The 19,893-nt window shown below is 43.3% G+C and overlaps 1 protein-coding gene and 1 long non-coding RNA gene across 2 annotated transcripts in view; one reads left to right on the top strand and one right to left on the bottom strand.

Moving 5' to 3' along the window:
* The window catches only part of LOC141085618 (uncharacterized), an 80,555-nt gene that overhangs the window by 3,962 nt on the left and 56,700 nt on the right, over positions 1-19,893 (top strand). The gene's annotated exons all lie outside the window — the stretch shown is intronic.
* LOC141085616 (G-protein coupled receptor family C group 5 member C-like) overlaps positions 3,047-19,893 on the bottom strand; it is a 29,244-nt gene continuing 12,397 nt past the window's right edge. The window contains exons 2-4 of the mRNA XM_073571144.1: positions 11,836-12,907; positions 7,199-7,263; positions 3,047-3,823 (exon numbers count right to left, since the gene is read on the bottom strand). Of these exons, the coding sequence (XP_073427245.1) occupies positions 3,749-3,823; positions 7,199-7,263; positions 11,836-12,895 (1,200 nt within the window). The 5' untranslated portion in view covers positions 12,896-12,907 and the 3' untranslated portion in view covers positions 3,047-3,748. The remainder of the gene's footprint in view (positions 3,824-7,198; positions 7,264-11,835; positions 12,908-19,893) is intronic.

The raw sequence follows: 19,893 nt of genomic DNA, 5'->3' as shown, positions 1-19,893 counted from the left end.
CGTTTCATGGCAAATAGCCAACAGGGTCGCAAGAAGCGTGTTGATAAAAAAAGGCTCAAAATAACTGCTCATGAATTGAGGAAAATCAAGCGTGAAGCTGCCAAGATGCCATTTGCCACCAGTTTTGCCATATTTCAGAGCTGCAAGATTACTGGAGTATCAAAAAGCTCAAGGTGTGCCATACTCAGGGACATGGCCAAGATAAGGAAGGCTGGAAAACGACCACCTTTCAACAAGAAACATAAGATAAAACATCAAGACTGGGCCAAGAAATATCTTAAGACTGATTTTTCTAAGGTTTTATGGACTGATGAAATGAGAGCAACTCTTGATTGGCCAGATGGATGGGCCCGAGGCTGGATAAGTAAAGGGCAGAGAGCTCCACTCCGACTCAGACGCCAGCAAGGTGGAGGTTAGGTACTGGTATGGGCTGGTATCATCAAAGATGAACTTGTGGGACCTTTTTGGGTTGAGGATGGAGAGAAGCTCAACTCCCAGACCTACTGGCAGTTTCTGGAAGACACCTTCTTCAACCAGTGGTACAGGAAGAAGTCGGTATCGTTCAAGAAAAACATGATTTTCATGCAGGACAATGCTCCATCACATGCATCCAAATACTCCACAGCGTGGCTGCCCAGTAAAGGTCTAAAAGAAGAAAAAATAATGACATGGCCCCCTTGTTCACCTGATCTGAACCCCATAGAGAACCTGTGGTCCCTCATAAAATGTGAGATCTACAGCGAGGGAAAACAGTACACCTCTCCGAACAGTGTCTGGGAGGCTGTGGTGGCTGCTGCACACAATGTTGATCGTAAACAGATCAAGCAACTGACAGAATCTATGGATGGAAGGCTTTTGAGTGTCATCGTAAAGAAAGGTGGCTATATTGGTCACTGATTTTTTTTTTTTTTTTGTTTTGTTTTTGAATGTCAGAAATGTTTATTTTTAAATTTTGTGTTGCTCTATTGGTTTACCTGATGAAAATAAACAAGTGAGTTGGGCATATATTTGGTTTTTATTAAGTTGCCTAATAATTCTGCACAGTAATAGTTACCTGCACAAACAGATATCCTCCTAAGATAGCCAAATCTAAAAAAAAAAAAACCCACTCCAACTTCCAAAAATATTAAGCTTTGATATCTGAGTCTTTTGGGTTGATTGAGAACATAGTTGTTATTCAATAATAAAAAGAATCCTCTCAAATACAACTTGCCTAATAATTCTGCACACGGTGTATATATGTTTTTAAAAGTATAAAAAAAATAAAAGTTCAAATCACTCCACCTTTCGCCCCATTCAAAATAAAACAATAAAAAAATCAAACATACACATTTGGTATCGCTGCGTTCAGATTTGCCCAATCTATCAATATAAAAATATTTGCTAAACGATGTAGCGCGAAAACAAGTCAAAACGCCAGAATTACGGTACTTTTTTGGTCGCCGCAACATTAAAATGCGATAACGGGCGAACAAATATCGTATCCACACCTAAATGGTAGCATTAAATAGCTCAGCACGCAAAAAATAAGCCCTAACCCAACCCGAGATCATGAAAATTGGAGACGCTACGGGCCTTGGAAAATGGCTCAATTTTTATATTTTTTTTTTTTCAATTTTGGGATTTTTTTTCACCACTTAGCTGCAGGACTTAAGGGAGAGGTGTTCATTTGAGAAGGAGAGTTGGAGCAAGTTATCTATGTTGCTTGGTTTGTAAGTGTCATAATTCCCTATCCTCTATTTTAGTTTATTCCCCTGCCTCCACTCCCCGGTGCATGCCTCTGTTATATGTGAGTGAATATTTTGTATGCCTGGAGTTTTCTGTTAACCCTTGTTTGTGTTGCCTTGTTTGTTGGGTTGGTGTACTGCGGTGCACAGTAGCGCCCCTCTTCCCTGGGTGGGGGAAGAGAACAGACAGAGGGCTAACTCAGGAGATAAGACAAGGATGGAGGCCCCGGCATCTTCACCATCAGAAGTATCCCAGGAGTTGGATGAGCTAGGGCATCCCATAGTGTTAGGGACAGGGAAGGAGCTATGTTGTGACAACACCGGAGTGCTTAGAGGAGCAGAGTGTTCCTGTGTAAGGGGAAGTCAGAAGAGCTGGCTGAACAATTGCTTAGAGACTTTTAACAGGAGTCTACAGCATCTATATTTTAATTTGATAAAACAGATGATGACAAAGTCTTTATTTCTATTTATTTATATATTTTTTTTTTTTAGATTTTTTTTTTACATGGTTATAGAAAAGACCATTTAGCCTCAGCCGTCACTAGCGGTTCACAGATACAGTCTCTTGACTTAAAGAGCTGGTGTTTGACTTGTTGATTCCACACTAAAGTGTTCTGAGCATGCTTTGTGACTTGTGCAGGGGTCATTGTGCAGAGAGAGGTAGATACTAATACAACTTAATTACATAAAAAATTAGAAAAACATCACTAAATATTTTTATGTAAAATTATTTAAACATTAGGTTTATTTTCTCAATATACCTATAGTAGCCTTTAAAAAGTAGCATCCAATCAATTAAAAAGTATATACCAGTATATTATTTTCCTGTTTTCACACCGCTAAGAAAACATTTTTCTAAACAGCCCTACTTGATGTATTGTGGTAATCAGAATACTGTAGACAGAAAATATAAGACTTTATTCTCATACCTTACAAAATCTATGATAGGCTAGTTTCACATTAGCGTTTATCGCCGCAGCGTCGGGCTGTGCACGGCCGCTGCTAAGCCCCACCCCCTGCCGTGCCTCCGCCGGTAGCTCCGCCTACGGACGCATGACGCTGCATGCGTCCTGCGTCCCCTATCTTTAGCACTGGGGACGCAGGCCGTGCGCAGTATGCGTTTGGCAGCGCATGCATCCTTTTGACGCTGTGCCGAGCGCACCAAATTGCAACCTGCTGCATTTGGCGCTGGTCGGCGCAGTGTCAAAAGGACGCATGCGCCGCCAAACGCATACTGCGCACGGCTTGCATCCCCAGTGCTAAAGATAGGGGACGCAGGACGCATGCAGCGTCATGCGTCCGTAGGCGGAGCTACCGGCGGGGAGCGGGGCTTAGCGGCAGCTGTGCGCAGCCCGACGCTGCGGCCGTAAACGCTAATGTGATACTAGCAATATACTGATAGATCACTATCAGTATATATGAACTCGATGACCGACACTGATCTCCACTCTTGCCCTGCTCCCAATAAATCAATAACTCTGCTCTTACATTGTAGACTTTTGCTATCAATTTGGAAAGCAACCGATTACCAAGATTCTTAAACAAGGTGTCGTCGGATCCTCGGTGTACGATTCGGTTTGTTGACTTTGCACTCCATCGGTATCATTAGTAAAGTTAGCGTCATTGCATTTATCTTGACACCCCCAATTTGGGTAGAAGAGTTTAGTGACCAGAACGGGCTGGATGTTTGCTGCGTTGTGCGCAGCGAGTAAACATTTATTCTGGATTGTTAGCAGGTTGGTTAATGAGGGCTCAGGAGGCCTGTTTGGCAAGTAGGAAACAGTAAATCAGACTAAGCATGATTATATATAATGCAGCCCTATTAAATATTTAGAGCGCTGCACAGAATTGATAGCAGAACTTGGGATAAAATTCATTTTGTCTGCCTCCCCTGGGATATCATCAGTCCGGTTACACCTACAAGTGTTAGTCTGAGTTTGTGAGTGAACTCTTGCATAGCATGCGATTATGGAGCGGTCTTCTCGACAATCCGCAGATCTTTCTGTCGATGTGTCCCAACTTCACAGATGGTAACGCCAAGGTTCCATTGAAATCCGTGGTAAATGTACTGGTATGTGGCTCACAGTTTCCATGTCCTGGGGAAGAGGGAGGTTATTAATCTCATCTATAACAATATATTCGGTACATGGCATGCTCTTAAAGGGGTTGTCCAGGCTTGTCTTCAAGTCTGCAGTCACCTTATGGAACTGCAGACTTGTGAATCCTTAGAGCTCACAGCGTCTGTGCTGTCAGGATTCCCTGAGCTGGCAACCACATGACCGCAAGCATGTGATTACATGCCAACTAGACTTGCGTGGCCTCACTCAATGCAAGTGAATCTGAGAGAGGCCGGACACGTCTAGTTGGAAAGTGGCCGGGAGTATGCAAATCACATACTTGTAGTCACATGACCACATGCTCCCTGCCCTGGAGAATCCTGACAGCGTACACTGTGCATGCTGTTTAGTTTCTCAAGTTTGGAGTCACATAGAGTTTGGTAAACCCCTTTAAGGGAAACTGTCAGCTAATTCATGATGCCCAAACCACTCCAGCATGACTCCGGACTTCAAAACATCTGTTTTAAGGGCCTTTCACACATAGTGATATCGCTAGCAATATCGCTAAAGCGTCACCGATTTTGTGACGCATCAGCGATATTGCTAGCGATCTCGCTTTGTGTGACACGTACCTGCGACCGGGCCTCCCGCTGGATATTGCTGATCGCGCTCGAAGTGCCTGGGCCATTTTTTCCTCGTTGGCGTCCCGCTGGCAACGACTAGCGACGCATGGATGCAGGAGGAAGTCATCATCGCTGCGGTGTGACAGGTAAGAGCGACCGCCGATGGATCGCTTATCGTTGCTGCGTCGCTGGTGAGATCTGCCTGTTTGGCAGCTCACTAGTGACCATTTAGTAATGCACCAGCGATCCTGACCGGGTCATATTGTTGTCGGGATCGCTGGTGCATCGCTAAATGTAACGGGACCCTAATGGCCCTTTTACATTTAGCGATGCACCAGTGATCCGACCCAGTCAGGATCGCTGGTGCATCGCTAAATGATCGCTGGTGAGCTGTCGCACAGGCAGACCTCACAGCGATGCAGCGCACGATACTCACCTTTCACACACAGCGATCCTGGCGTCCGCCCGCCTCCACGCGTCGCTCGTCGTCACAGCAGGAAGCCGACGACGAGAAATGGAGCCGGACATTCTCGCGCGATCAGCGATGAACAGCGGGGGAGCCGGTCGGAGGTAAGTATCACACATAGCGATATCACTATAACGTCACAAAATCGGTGACGTTATAGCGATATCGCTAGCGATATTGCTATGTGTAAACCCCCTTTACTCTCAGACGGTGCATTGTCTCAGATAAAAGCACAGCGTGGTCCCTGAAGACTTCTCCCCTCGCACGCAGGAACATATCTATTGCATTTCTCACCCTCTTTAAACTTTTTTTTCTGAAATATAAAGGCATTTCAGGGTAAAACAAATGTTTATTATACCGGTGTCGGTCACTGAGTCTGAGTTATGCTGCCGACGGTTAGGGCAGAATAATTCAGCTGCAGGTTGCTTTTAATCTACACTTAGACAAAGTTTTGTTTACTCGGATTAAAAAAAGACTACATCTTCATGTCTATTGTAAAACCTTTGTGCTTTTCATATGTTCAGAGTTTTGAACTTTTTTTCCCATTTCCATTTTTGAAAAACGCCAGGAGAAAAAAAAAGGAAGTGCGTGTCATTTTTGTGAAGTGACTCCAGATGAAATCCACTCCAAACTAAGCACTGTCCAATCAGAAGGCTGCAAACAAAGGTTTCCACAACCCTTCAGCTAAGTGCACACGTACTTTTTAACCCTGCAGATTTTTCCACGGAGAATTGAAGAAATCCGCAGGTCAATTGACCTGCATTTTTCCTGCGGATTTCTTCCTGTTTTTGTGCGGTTTTCCCCTGCGGATTTGGAGAATGGAGCAGGTGGAAAACCGCACAAAAGAAGTGACATGCTGCATATTTTGAACCACAAGAAAACCACACGGAAAAATCCGCAGCGTCTGCACAGCGTTTTTTTTTTTCAATTGACTAACATGCTACTGTACATCACAATGCGGATATGCAACGTTTCTGTGCGGAAAAATCCGCTGCGGATCCGCTGGAAATCTGCATCGTGTGCACATGGCCTTCAGGAAACACAAAACTCCTCTAAAAACTTCACAAAGAAAGAAAGTTTCCAATGATGTTTCTGTTTGAAAAACGTATTGTTTCTTTTTCCGACTCCAGGGGCTCCGTCTGCACATAGCCTTAGGGTATGTGCACACGGTGCGGGTCCGCAGCAGATTTAGCTGCGTTGTACAGTACCATTGTTTTCAGTGGTAAAATGGAAAACGCTGTGCACATGCTGCAGATTTTTCCGTGCGGTTTTGCTGCGGTTTACAATCCACAGCATGTCAATTCTTTAGTGCAGAAACGCTGCGGTTTCACACCTCATCCCTTATGAGGTGTAAAACCGCAGGGCAAAACCGCAGATAAACCGCAGGACTTTAGTCCTGCGGATTTATCTGCGGTTTTCACTACAAAATCCGCAGAGCCAAAAAACTCCGGGTGCACATAGCCTAAGGGTGTGGTTACACTTCTTAAGGAGTTTTTGGACCAAAACCTTAAAGGAAACGCTCAAAATCCTCCTTCCAAACTCAAAATACCACAAAAACGTTTAGTTTTCTGCTCTGACAAACTCATCAAAAAGACACAATATGCACATAGCTACTGGGATAAGGTGTTATCTGAGCATGCTCGGGTGCTAATAGAGTATCTTCGGGGTGCTTGTATATTATGTTCAAGTCCCTGTGGCTGCATGTCTCGTGGCCTGTTGAACAGCTGCGAGATATGCAGCCGTGTGAACTCGAACATATTATTCGAGCACCCCGAAGATACTCCGTTACCATTTGGCACCCAAGCATGCTCAGATAACACCTTATCCCAGCATGTTTGCTCATCACTAAATACTACAGATGCCATATTCCAAAACTGAATGCCATGCATCTGTAATATGGTGTGAGCATAAGACCTGCTTCCAGAGATTAAGGTCCTAATTTACATTAGGAAATTGCTGCTCACTTTTGCTAATCCTTATTGTTATCACATCATTACACATTTTTTTTCTTTTACCTATGCGTGGAGATCTCCCAGCATCGGTCGGGTATAGGAAAGCCGACACTTGCTTTGGAGACCTCATAAATGGACTTTCACAAGCTGGTAATGGTGCGACCCGAGTTCTCCACCTGTATATAACCGCCTGTCATTACCAGCAGGTGGCGATGATCTATTACTTTCAGGCAAAATACTGTCACAACTGATTTGCTTGGATGTGAGATATTTGGGGCATTTTGTTTCCATCTTTAGGATAATCTTTAGTGAAAATCAAGGAAGAAACTAAAAGTAAGGCTTATACTGTCATTATTTTGTAGCTAAAACTTACCCCAGGTTGCAGATTTAGCGTAGGATAGAGTCCAGTATAATTACTGTAAGGAGAAACTGGTTTGTCTAGTTAAGAAACAAAGAAAAATTACTTTAGTAACTTACATTGTCATTAGGCAATAAGTTGGTTATTTGAATGAGTGGAAGAGAAATGTGCCATATGTCTTACAAATGTACCATTATGGAAATATGCATGTACAGTGGGTACGGAAAGTATTCAGACCCCTTTAAATTTTTCACTCTTTGTTTCATTGCAGTCATTTGGAAAATTCTAAAAAGTTAATTTTTTCCCATTAATGTACACTCTGCACCCAATCTTGACTGAAAAAAACAGAAATGTATGAATGTTTGCAAATTTATTAAAAAAGAAAAACTGAAATATAACATGGTCATAAGTATTCAGACCCTTTGCTCAAACACTCATATTTAAGTCACATGCTGTCCATTTCCTTGTGATCCTCCTTGAGATAGTTCTACTCCTTCATTGGAGTCCAGCTGTGTGTAAAGGCACACACCTGTCTATGTAAGACCTCACAGGTCACAGTGCATGTCAGACCAAATGAGATTCATGAGGTCAAAGGAACTGGCTAAGGAGCTCAGAGACAGGATTGTGGCAAGGCACAGATCTGGCCAAGGTTACAAAAGAATTTCTGCAGTACTCAAGGTTCCTAAGAGTACAGTGGCCTCCATAATCCTTAAATGGAAGAAGTTTGGACCCACCAGAAGTCTTCCTAGACCTGGCCGTCCAGCCAAACTGAGCCATCGTGGGAGAAGAGCCTTGGTGAGAGAAGTAAAGAAGAACCAAGATCACTGTGGCTGAGCTCCACAGATGCAGTAGGGAGATGGCAGAAAGTTCCACAAAGTCAACTATCACTGCAGCACTCTGCCATAAAGGCAGAGTGACCCGACAGAAGCCTCTTCTCAGTGCCAGACATATGAAAGCCTGCATAGAGTTTGCTAAGAAAACACATGAAGGACTTCCAGACTATGTGAAATAAGATTCTCTGGTCTGATGAGATGAGAGAACTTTTTAGTGATAATTCTAAGCGGTATGTGGAGAAAACCAGGCACTGCTCTTCACCTGCCCAATACAGTCCCAACAGTGAAACGTGGTGGTGGCAGCATCATGCTATGGGGGTGTTTTTCAGCTACAAGGACAGGACGATTGGTTGCAATTGAAAGAAACATGTATGTGGTCAAGTACAGAGATATCGTGGATGAAAACCTCTTCCAGAGTGCTCTGGACCTCAGCATTGGCCGAAGGTTCACCTTCCAACAAGACAATGACCTAAAGCACACAGCTAAAATAACAAAGGAGTGGCTTAAGAACAACTCTGCGACCATTCTTGACTGGCCCAGCCAAAGCTCTGACCTAAACCCAATTGAGCATCTCTGGAGAGACCTGAAAATGGCTGTCCACCAACGTTCACCATCCTACCTGACGGAACTGGAGAGGATCTGCAAGGAAGAATGGCAGAGCATCCCCAAATCCAGGTGTGAAAAACTTGTTGCATCATTCCCAATAAGACTCATGGCTGTGCTAGCTCAGGCCTCTTTCACACATCAGTATTTTTGATGAGTATTTCATCAGTATTTGTATGCCAAAACCAGGAGTGTCTCCAAAACAAAGAACAGACATCAGTCTTTCAATTATATTTTTTTCTTGGTAAGTTCCATTCCTGGTTTTGGCATACAAACACTGATGCAAAATACTGACCAAATACTGACGTGTGAATGAGCCTTCAAAAGGGTGCTTCTACTAAATACTGAGCAAAGGGTCTGAATACTTATGACCATGTGATATTTCAGTTTTTATTTGTTAATAAATTTGCAAACATTTCTACATTTGTTTTTTTTTCAATCAAGATGGGGTGCAGAGTGTACATTAATAAGAAAAAAAATGAACTTTTTTGAATTTACCAAATGGCTGCAATGAAACAAAGAGTGAAAAATTTAAAGGGGTCTGAATGCTTTCTGTACCCACTGTAAATCAGTGTACAGCCCGGAATAATGGGAAAGGCTTCTAATAATATGAAAGAGACAGAGGTCAGAGTGACGGAATTGATGATTTCCTTTGGGCATTGATTTTACAAAACTATTTAGATTGTCTTCCTTAACTCATTTGCAACTGTATGAGTCGTTGCATATCCCCACTGAGGAGTTGGCACTTTAGGCTATGTGCACACGGTGCGGATCTGCAGCGTTTCTGTAGCTGCGGGTCCGCAGCAGATTTAGCTGCGTTGTACAGTACCATTGTTTTCAATGGTAAACTGGAAAATGCTGTGCACATGCTGCGGATTTTTCCGCGCGGTTTTGCTGCGGTTTACAATCCGCAGCATGTCAATTCTTTGTGCAGAAACGCTGCGGTTTCACACCTCATCCATTATGAGATGTAAAACCGCAGGCAAATCCGCAGATAAACCGCAGGACTTTAGTCCTGCGGATTTATCTGCGGACTTTACTACAAAATCCGCAGAGGCAAAAAACTACGTGTGCACATAGCCTTATATGACAGTATAACGTTACATGTATAATATCTTAAAGGGAACCTATCAGCAGATTTTTGCGATATAATCTGACAGCAACACAATGTAGGGGCAGAGACCCTGATTCCAACTATGCATCACTTACATTAATGGGTGCAGGATTTGTAATAGAATCACCATATTCTCTGCTGGAGATCTAGCTGAGCCCAGAAAGCTGAGTTGTGTATAAGCCAGCCCACATCACTGATTGGCTGCTTTCTGTTTATTTTGTCATGAAACTAAACAGAATTAGTTTATTTTGCCACAAAAGCAAAATTCTGCTGGGGTATGTAAACTTTTGAGCACAACTGTCTATGCCCTGTATATGAAGCCCTTAGGCTGTGTTCACACACAGCGGTTTTTACCGCGGTTTTCAGTATAAAACCGCTATAAAACCACTAAAAATAAGCTTCCCAGTCATTTCTATGCATTTTGCACTTTTTGTGCACATTGATGCGTTTTTTACCGAGAAAAAAAGGGATCGCTGTAAAAATCGCAACATGCTAATTAATTTTGCGGATTTTTCCGCGGTTTTGGCTTCTTCCATGCGGTTTGAAACCGTTGCGGGAAAAAACGCATCAAAACCGCGCAAAAACCGCCGCGGAAAAATAGGTGCGGTTTCTGGGAAGGGATTCAGGTTTTTGAGCAGAAATTTTCTGCAACGTGTGCACTTAGCCTTAATGTTGAGTAGTTGCACTTTGAAACAAACATATTTCTTAGTAAAGTAATTATGCCAACTTTAGTCACAATTAATGGCTTTTTTGCATTTGGCCTTTAAAGACTAGTAACCCCCACAATGAAAAGAATAAAGGGGCACAGGTCTCCTTTCCTGAACTATCTAACATGTTGATTTTACTTTCTATCCAATGTCAGTGTTTGCCCATTGTCTAGGCAGCAAGCAGTGTTATGGACAAGGCTTTACTTTGGCCCAATGGATAAATAATATATTAGTGGCTAGCTTGGCCTGTGCAAAATTTTCCCACATTGGTCGTCGGGGGCGCAGGCAATTTCAGAAAAAGCAAGCTGGTCAAATGTAAATGTATTTCATGTGCTGATGAACACAGACAGATATTTATATACGTAGATTGGTAATACAATAGATTGTTTTGATAAGTAGGAGGCTAAAAAATGTTTTCCGTTTGAGGTGCCACCTGCAGGCCATGTGTCTTTCTGCAGGTTTATGAAAATGAATGTTTAAACTGTATTTAATGATAAAATCGTGTATGTGTGGTTTGTTTGGCTGTTTTCTAGCTGAAGGGAGCAAGTTTACCTTTCAAATGGTGTATCATGTGTGTGTGTGGGGTGAAGTAATCACCGAAAAAGCAATGCATGTTTACAAATGTGTTGGTAGTGTGCTTTCGGGTACTGTGGTGCCACCTGCAGGTCATTTTTCCTTACTGCAGGTTTATGAAAATTAATGTTTAAACTGTATTTTGTGATCAAATCGTGGATGTGTGGTTTATTTGGCTATTTTCTTGCTGAAGGGAGCACGTTTACCTTTCAAATGATGTATCATTTGTGTGTGTGGGTGCAGATACAAAGGAATCTCTGAAAAACAGTGTTTAGAAATAATAGAATAGATTATAGTCTACTCATAAAACAACAACGGCAGAACAGGAACACTTTGTGAATAGAGAATTCATACTTTTCCATATGAAACCATATTGATGTAAATCTGCCACCAGTTTTTTGCCTCTTAATCTGAGAGCAGCATGATTTAGTGAGAGAGACCCTGATTCCAGTGATGTATTGCTTACTGAGCTACTTGCTGTAGTTTGCATAAAATCACAATTTTATCAGCAAGAAATTATCACTAGAAGTAGTACATCTGCTGCCATTTCATCCAACCACGCCCCCCTCACTTATTGGAAGCTTTCTGACTATGCACAGTATTCACAGAAAGCAGCCAATCAGTGCTGTGGGTGGGGTTATACTGAGCTCAGCGTATAGAGAACTGCTAGATCTGCAGCAGAGAAAAGTTATTTTACCAAAACTGGAGTAAGCAGTAAAGTAAGTGATACATTGTTGCAATCAGTGTCTTTATCCCTATATCATGTTTTGTTTAGATGGGATAGTAAAGCCCTGGTGGCAGCATCCTTCTAAGTAAACTCACCCTGTTCATGCCTAGAGTTGACAGGCTCAGCTGCATCCAGGTTATCCATTGAAAATGCTCTGTTTTCCATGACTAAGGACTGTGGGATGTCAGAATGTCTCTTCAGTATGTTAAGGGCATCGTCGTCGTATTTGTAACCAGATCTTGTCATTTCCAATAACTGTGGGATAATATAAAACAAGACAAAAACCCAGGCATTGGATGCTAAAGCAATAGCTAGTACTGGGTCATCCCAGGAGGGGCGCCCTAGCTTCTCATTGCCATAGAGATACATTATAATCCATGCCACCCAGATGAGAAGTGAGAAAAATGCTGTCAGTACAATGTGTCTTCCATAACGTTTCCACTGTAAGTAGTGTCCGCAGAGAACCGGACAAGGGATGACCAGCGATGCAACGATGAGGAACATGACATAGACCAAAGCCGTCACGAAATCTTCACTGGTTATGTTACATGGATGTCCAGAAGACTCGGTATCCAGGAGCGTTTGACGCACATTAGTGATGAGCAGCCATTCCACATTAATGACAGCCTCCACCAAGAACAGTCCAACTGCTAGTAGAAACACCAGGCACCCACCTGGACCTCTGTTCTGAAGAGCTAGGTAGTTAAGCCTGACTGAATGGGCAACCAGACAGGCAAAGCACTGGGCGAATAAAACCCCAAACAAAAACCTTCGGACTATGCAGATTGTGGAATTGGGGGCAATGATAAATGCAAAAACTAAAGAAAATAAGCCAAGGACCCCGATCAGAAACAGAAAGTTAAGGGCCAAGGTGCCCTTGCGTAGATCCTGAGAGACTGAAGGGGCAAGTGCCACAAAAATGATTCCTAAAACTAGTGTACAAAGAATGCCTAAGGAGGTCACAGCTTCCAGCACAATGCCCCAGGCAGCGGTAAGGTCACAAAGAGCAAAGTACATAGATTTCACATGGTGACTACAGCCAGCTGGTGGCACGGAAGCGTTGGGTGGGTTTGATGGCAGACTTGAGTTATCAGCCAATCCTTCCTTCAGATACGACGCCAAGCAGAAAACGAGCAGGTAATGTATATAGGCCATCTCCTTGTCTTTCTAAAAGAAGAACAATAAGTTATTCCACTATGTTAGGACTTACAGTACATGTATACAGGAACTGTAGGTTCTTTCATAAAAGTATATGCGGTAGGTTTGTCTCCTCTCCATTCCTGATCCTACTCTGAGCTTCACATGGTTCATGCTGTATGAGTCCTCCTCCCAAATTCCTATTAAAAGGCTAATATTATATGATAAGTGATGAAAACACAAATAATAGACCCAAACATGATAGATTCTGAGAAATAATTTAGAATTCTTTACTTTTTTTTTTTCTCCAAGCAAGGACATTTGTATATAGAAGGTATACTCTACTCTCTACCATCCCCCAAAACTCACCCCTCTTTGACCACTAAGGTCAAGAGAAATTGGTGCATTTTCTTGCTACAAATTCCTTCGTTGCAGAACACATCACTGCATGACAATAATGGATTAGTCAGGAATATACAGGAATCTCTTCAGTCACTTACTGGCTGAAAGGTCTCTACTCACAGCAATAGCTGAGTTCTGCTCAGCCAGTAGACTTATTCTGCAGTGAGTATTTTATTTTAGGTTGAGGTTATACTGTTTACACATAATTTATATTAAAGGGGTTCTTTAAATCATAATGTTCCAGGGTAGTGCAAAAAAAACTATCCAGCTCCTGGCATTAACTCCCGGTGAGGGCATCAACATCCAGTAGGGGGCATCACATGACATCTCAGCCAATCAGCCTTCACATTCCAACCAAGAAACCAAAAAAGGTTTCTTCCATTTCAGCCAGAATGGAAAGACTGCAGCCGACCAATAGCATCTAATTATTATTATTATTATTATTTATTGTTATAGCGCCATTTATTCCATGGCGCTTTACATGTGAGGAGGGGTATACATAAAAACAAGTACAATAATCTTAAACAATACAAGTCATAACTGGTACAGGAGGAGAGCAGCCTCATGCTGCATTTTGATGTCAGCAGATCGATGGGGGAGACAATATAGAGTGTAGAAGAGCGACAGTACATGAGATTTGTATAGGTTTTTATTTTCTTACATTGCTCTGATTCCATTAAGATTTACTACTTCAGGAAAGACCATAGACTATAAACATCTAGGCAGTCCACACTTTACTCTGCAGTGACGTTCAGCTGAAATTGTGAGGATAGGGAGTTGGCTGTCAGACACAGCCAGACTCCCAACAGAGAAGATAAACATGATTTATCCTGGTGTGGCCAATCCTGTACCCAAAGCCCCCTGGTCCCGGTGCAGCCAGTCCTGTTTTCGAAGTCCCCTGGTCCCAGTGCGGCCAGTGAATGATTATTTTCCCCAGGTCCATGAGTGGTCAAACCCTAATCCAGTATCCTAGATCGGCCTGTCTGAACAAAGCCCTAAATCAGTGTCAATGTACCTGACTGTTTGGTGTCAGCTTTTGCAGTACAGGGTTCTGCCTAACCTCACAATCACAACTAGAGGCTCCATTGAATACCAAGGTAGCTGCTTACTTACACCCCTTTCTGGGTAGGCCCGGCCTTGTGGCACAGTGGGTCCAAAAATACACATGTGCCACTGTTGGGCATAACAGTTTGCTTGGCCCTACCATGGCCAAAACAGCACTCAATGTCGTAGGGAGCAAAGCAACCCAACAACATCTTAGAACCACCACCATATTTGACTGTAGGTACTGTGTTCTTTTCTTTGTAGGCCTCATTCCATTTTCGGTAAACAGTAGAATTATGTGTTTTACAAAAATGTACTATATTGGTCTCATCTGAGAACAAGACACTTTCCCAGAACGATTTAGGCTCACTCGCATACATTTTGGCAAACTGCAATCTAGCTTTTTAACGTCCCTGTCTCAGCAGTGGGGTCTTCCTGGGTCCATAGCATTTCATTTAATTCAAATGTCGACTGATCACACTGACACTGTTACACCCTTAGCCTGACGAAGTTAAAATTTCTTTGGAACTTGATTGGGGCTGCTTATCCACCATTCCACGCTGCAACCTTTCATGAATTTTTTTCAGATGTTCACATCCAGGGAGATTAACTACATTGTCATGGGTTGTAAACCTCTTGACTGGGCAGCACGGTGGCTCAGTGGTTAGCACTGCAGCCTTGCAGGGCTGGGGTCATGGGTTAAAATCCCACCAAGGACAACATCTGCAACAAGTTTGTATATTGTTTGCGTGGGTTTCCTCCGGGCTCTCTGGTTTCCTCCCACATTCCAAAGACATACTGATTGGGATTCTAGATTGTGAGCCCCATTGGGGACAGTGCTGATAATGTCTGTAAAGCTCTGTGGAATTAATGGCGCTATATAAATGAGTAAAAATAAATAAATAGATTATCTTCCACACTGTTGACAAAAAAAATCAAGATCTCTGGAGATGGACTTGTAATATGAGTTTCTTGATATTTTTCAAAAATGTTGGTTCTCAAGTCCTCAGTTTTATTTGCCTCTTTCTGTTTTTTTTGTTCTCCATGCTTAGTATGGCACATACACAGACACACAATGCAAAGACTGAATCATCTTTTCCCCTTTTTATCTGGATTCAGGTGTGATTTTCATATTGCTTTCACCTGTCACTTGTCACAGTTGAGTTTGAATGAACATCACATGCTTGAAACAAAGTGTTTACTCACAATTTTGGAATGGTGTCATCAATTTTATCCATCCCATTTTTGTGTTTTTATGTTTCATTATGTCCAAATTGTCTTTTTTCTGGGGGTTTTTTGTGTTGTTCCAATACACACACAAAAAAAATAAACATCTGTATAACAAACCGTGCGTAATGCAATAATTTTCTGGGAGAAATCTAAAGGTATTAAAGGAAATCTGTCACCTTTTTTTTTGACTATGAGCTGCCAGCACCGCCATCAGGGGCTTATTTACAGCATTCTGTAATGCTGTAGATGTTATGCCGCGCTCACCAGGAGGCGGGGCTTCGGCCCTGACGTCACTCCCTCCGGTACGGCGGTCCCTCGGGGGTCCCCGTCGGGTGCGCACGCGCAGCTCTCGTCCCCGGGTCTCCTCCATGTCACGCTTGCGCGCTCCTGTCAGTGCTGTATAGGGCTTGGTCCTCTCTATGGTAATGGAGGACCTGACCCGGAACCTGTAGTGGTCATATGCTTTCTGGCTAGGTCCTGACCCGGAACCATTAGTAGTCATGTGCTATATCAGACGACCTCCCCCTAGGGGAGGTGCCTGATTATACTGTTAGAGTGTTAGCGACTCCTGGAGTGGACCCTCTGGGTCGCGGCTCCAACCCTCCCAGGGCGAGCTAGCCTAGTGAGGACCACCCCCTTTACAGGGAGTGTCAGGAGCAAGCCCCAGGGGATACTACGATACCACGACTGCTGGCACCAGGCGGCCGGCTCACAGGAGATAACGAGACTGTGTGACTGGAGGGTGCAGGATACTAGGGAACACAGGAGAATACACGGGAGTGCGCTGAATACAGGATAGTGCAAGACGGGTACACGTGGGCACATAAGGCGTGTAGCGAGTAACACATCCGGAGGTAAACAAAGCAGGACGCGTGCAAGGAGCACGACAGGGTACAGAATGAGACAGCAGTCGTGCAAGGAGGTGTAACAGAACACAGAAATAGAGTGAATGCCAGGAGGCACGACTGAGCAAGAGACAAGATACGAGAGGATGTGCCAGGAGGCACAACTGAGCATGAAGCTACAAGGGTTCAGAGCAAGTGCTAGGAGCACCACAGAATAGCAGACAGAGCAGAGGACCTGAGAACAGCGCACAGCCAGGCTGGGACCCAGCTGACCCAGCCAGGAAGCACAACAATAATCAGGCACCTCCCCTAGGGGGAGGTCGTCTGATATAGCACATTACTACTAATGGTTCCGGGTCAGGACCTAGCCAGAAAGCACATGACCACTACAGGTTCCGGGTCAGGTCCTCCATTACCATAGAGAGGACCGAGCCCTATACAGCACTGACAGGAGCGCGCAAGCGCAAACGTGACATGGAGGAGGAGACCCGGGGACGAGAGCTGCGCGTGCGCACCCGACAGGGACCGCCGTACCGGAGGGAGTGACGTCGGGGCCGAAGCCCCGCCTCCTGGTGAGCGCGGCATAACAGTAGATAAGCCCCCGATGTAACCTGAAAGAGAAAAAAAAGGAGTTAAATTATACTCACCAGGGGGGGCAGTCCAGTCTTGGTCCGATGGGTGTTACGGTCCGGCACCTCCCATCTTCATATGATGCCATCTTCTTTCCTTCCTGTCGTGGCTCCAGTGCAGGCGCACTGCTCTGCCCTGTTGAGGGCAGAGAAGAATACTGCAGTGTGCAGGCGCCGGCCGGCAGAGCAGTGAACCTGCGCAGGGGCCACAACAGGAAGAAAAGAAGAGGACGGCATCGTATGAAGATGGGAGGCACCGGACCGGACCGCGACACCCATCGGACCGGACCGGACGCCGGGGTGAGTATAATCTAATGTGTTTTCTTATCTTTCAGGTTACATCGGGGGCTTATCTACAGCATTACAGAATGCTGTAGATAAGCCCCTGATTTCAATGCCGGCAGCTCATAGTCGAAAATAGGGTGACAGACTCCCTTTAATATGTTCAAATGACCCCTAAAGGCCTTTTAAGACCTTTTCTTTGCATAGAGTGTAAAATAAATGAAGAAAAACTCCACCAATTTAAATCACTATATATGAAAAGAATTTTGATAAAGGGTACCACAATTTTAAAATGTTTTTTTTTAGCCATCCTTTGTTATTGTAAAAATATATGTCAAAATAGAGACGTATTTCCTAATTTTCTTTACATTTTCTCTCAATATCATAAAAAAAAAGTAAATATAAAAGTTACATGAAAGATAAAACCAATGTATAGCGAAATAAAACAGGCAAAAATTAGTTGATCATCTGATTGAGAGAATTTTTTTTTGTGCTGTGAAAATACCATGTACTATACAATGTGCCTTATCATGAACGGGTGAAAATGGCCCGGTCTTGAACTGGATAACTTTTATTATTCAAAACCACTTTATAAAAGGCAAAAAACACAATGGTTCAAAAACTTTTCAGATCATTTTAATATTTCTAAGTTTTCAGGCTTTTTTAACAAAATATCATATTTTGGATGTTAAGGGGTTGTCTACTACTTGGACAACCCGTTCTGAGTCGCTATGTTCCCTCCCAGTAAGATAATAACACACTCACTTCCGGAGCCGGTGCCGTTCCGTTTGTGTCGGCAATGGCTCTCCTGGGGTACACATGACATTGTTATATCACTCAATCCTTGCAGCCAAACAGCACAGGAAAGAGGTCAAATGGCCTCAGGGATCACATGACATAATGTCATGCAATACCCAGGAGAGCCAGTGCCAACACCGCTAGAATGGCGCTGGCACTGGAGGGGAGTATGTGTTATTATTTTACTGGGACGGGGAAGGAGGAGTTGTCCAAGTTTTGGACAAACCCTTTAATTGTAAAATACAGGCTCTTATGGTTATAGAGAAACACAGTTTTCCTAAACAAATTGTGTTTTTTTTTTTGTTGCTTTTTGTTATTTTTTTTATATACTTTTTTACTTATTGAAAATGTATTTAATTCCAATGTGTTCCTATGCCTAAGTATTATCTTGATGTGATATATACCGCTGACATCAGATTATCGTGAGACAGAAGACTAGTGTTGTGGCTTTTTTTAAAATTTGCCAACGTTTTTCTAAATTTCATGCATGTTTTGCACGTTTTATGCTGCAGTTTTTCCGCAATATCATAAATCTTGAATCCATCCCTTCAGATATAAAAGAGAGTATTGTGATACATTTATTGAAATCCTATAGGTTACCCAGCGAGTCTGTCGTCAGTCTTTCCTTCTTGCATTGCAGATGACACAAAAGTAAATCTGAGAACATTAGAGCATTTTCCATCATCACTTGACTAGATAATCAATATTTGGTTGTTTTTTTTTTTTAGAACTGCAGATTCTAATGAATTCTCTCTAACGTCTTGAATGATTCCTGCTGGGAATAACAAAGGATGAATATTTTATAAAGTTCTTTTAAACTGACGTATTTCCCAGGGAGGTGCGACAAAGTAATTAAATGGTATTGTGATTAGACAAATTAGCAAGGCTTCTCTATAAAGTCTCAGAACGTGTGCACGAGTCACAGTCACAACTTTCTCTGCCCCTTCCTGGCACAAATCTAACCTCTTTCATCCATTACAATTCTGGTATCAGTCACTGGAAAAGTTGTAAAGATGTTGTCAAACCATATGTAATGGTGATGTAATATCTGTAAGGGGATGGACTGGGAGTGAAATTCAGCCTTGGCATTTGAAAGCACATAGGCCAATATTGTTCCTCCCCCTGATGCTCCGTCTCAACTGCACCCTGAGGACGCTGATACTGTTAACAGCATAGCAGACAATGCGGCCCACGACTGGACCATCCCATCTGGCATTTGACAGAATTGCCAGATGACCTGTCCGGCCCTGGTAGGTTCACAGGTACACAGCGTTATGCCGCGGTGTAACACAGTCTAACAGACTGCTATAACGCAATGTGACCCCGGCCTAACAGGCGCGAAACATGCAGTGGCGGGGACTCAAATCATTCAGTTTCATCCAGAAAACTCAAATGATTTTTTATCTCACTTCTGCATATGCAATCCTGTTTTTTAACAGCAGCAGCTACTAATCATTGACAAGACCATTTATAGATTCCAATTAGTGATGAGCACAAGTGCTCCAGTATGCACCGAGTATTGTGGGTGCTCGAGTGACTTGTTCGAGTCCTCTCGGCCGCATGTTCTCTGCTATTAGACAGCCACAAAACATGAGGGATTGCCCGTGTTTGTCAGGCAATCCCTGGCTGTCTTAGGCCAGGTTCATATTGCGTTAACACAGCCCATTCAACGCATAACGTTGATGGGCTGCGTTAACTGTATAGCATAACGCAATCGCGTTATGGTATACCCGCTAGCGCAGATGACTTATCTGTGCTAGCGGTGACGGAGCCTCAGACGCTGCAG

This window comes from Dendrobates tinctorius, unplaced genomic scaffold (assembly GCF_039654945.1).
Source record: "Dendrobates tinctorius isolate UK_male_01 unplaced genomic scaffold, ASM3965494v1 ptg000028l, whole genome shotgun sequence".
Classification (NCBI taxonomy): Eukaryota; Metazoa; Chordata; class Amphibia; order Anura; family Dendrobatidae; genus Dendrobates; species Dendrobates tinctorius.
Note: the sequence above shows the minus strand (reverse complement) of the source record. Positions and strands in the feature narration are given on the sequence as shown.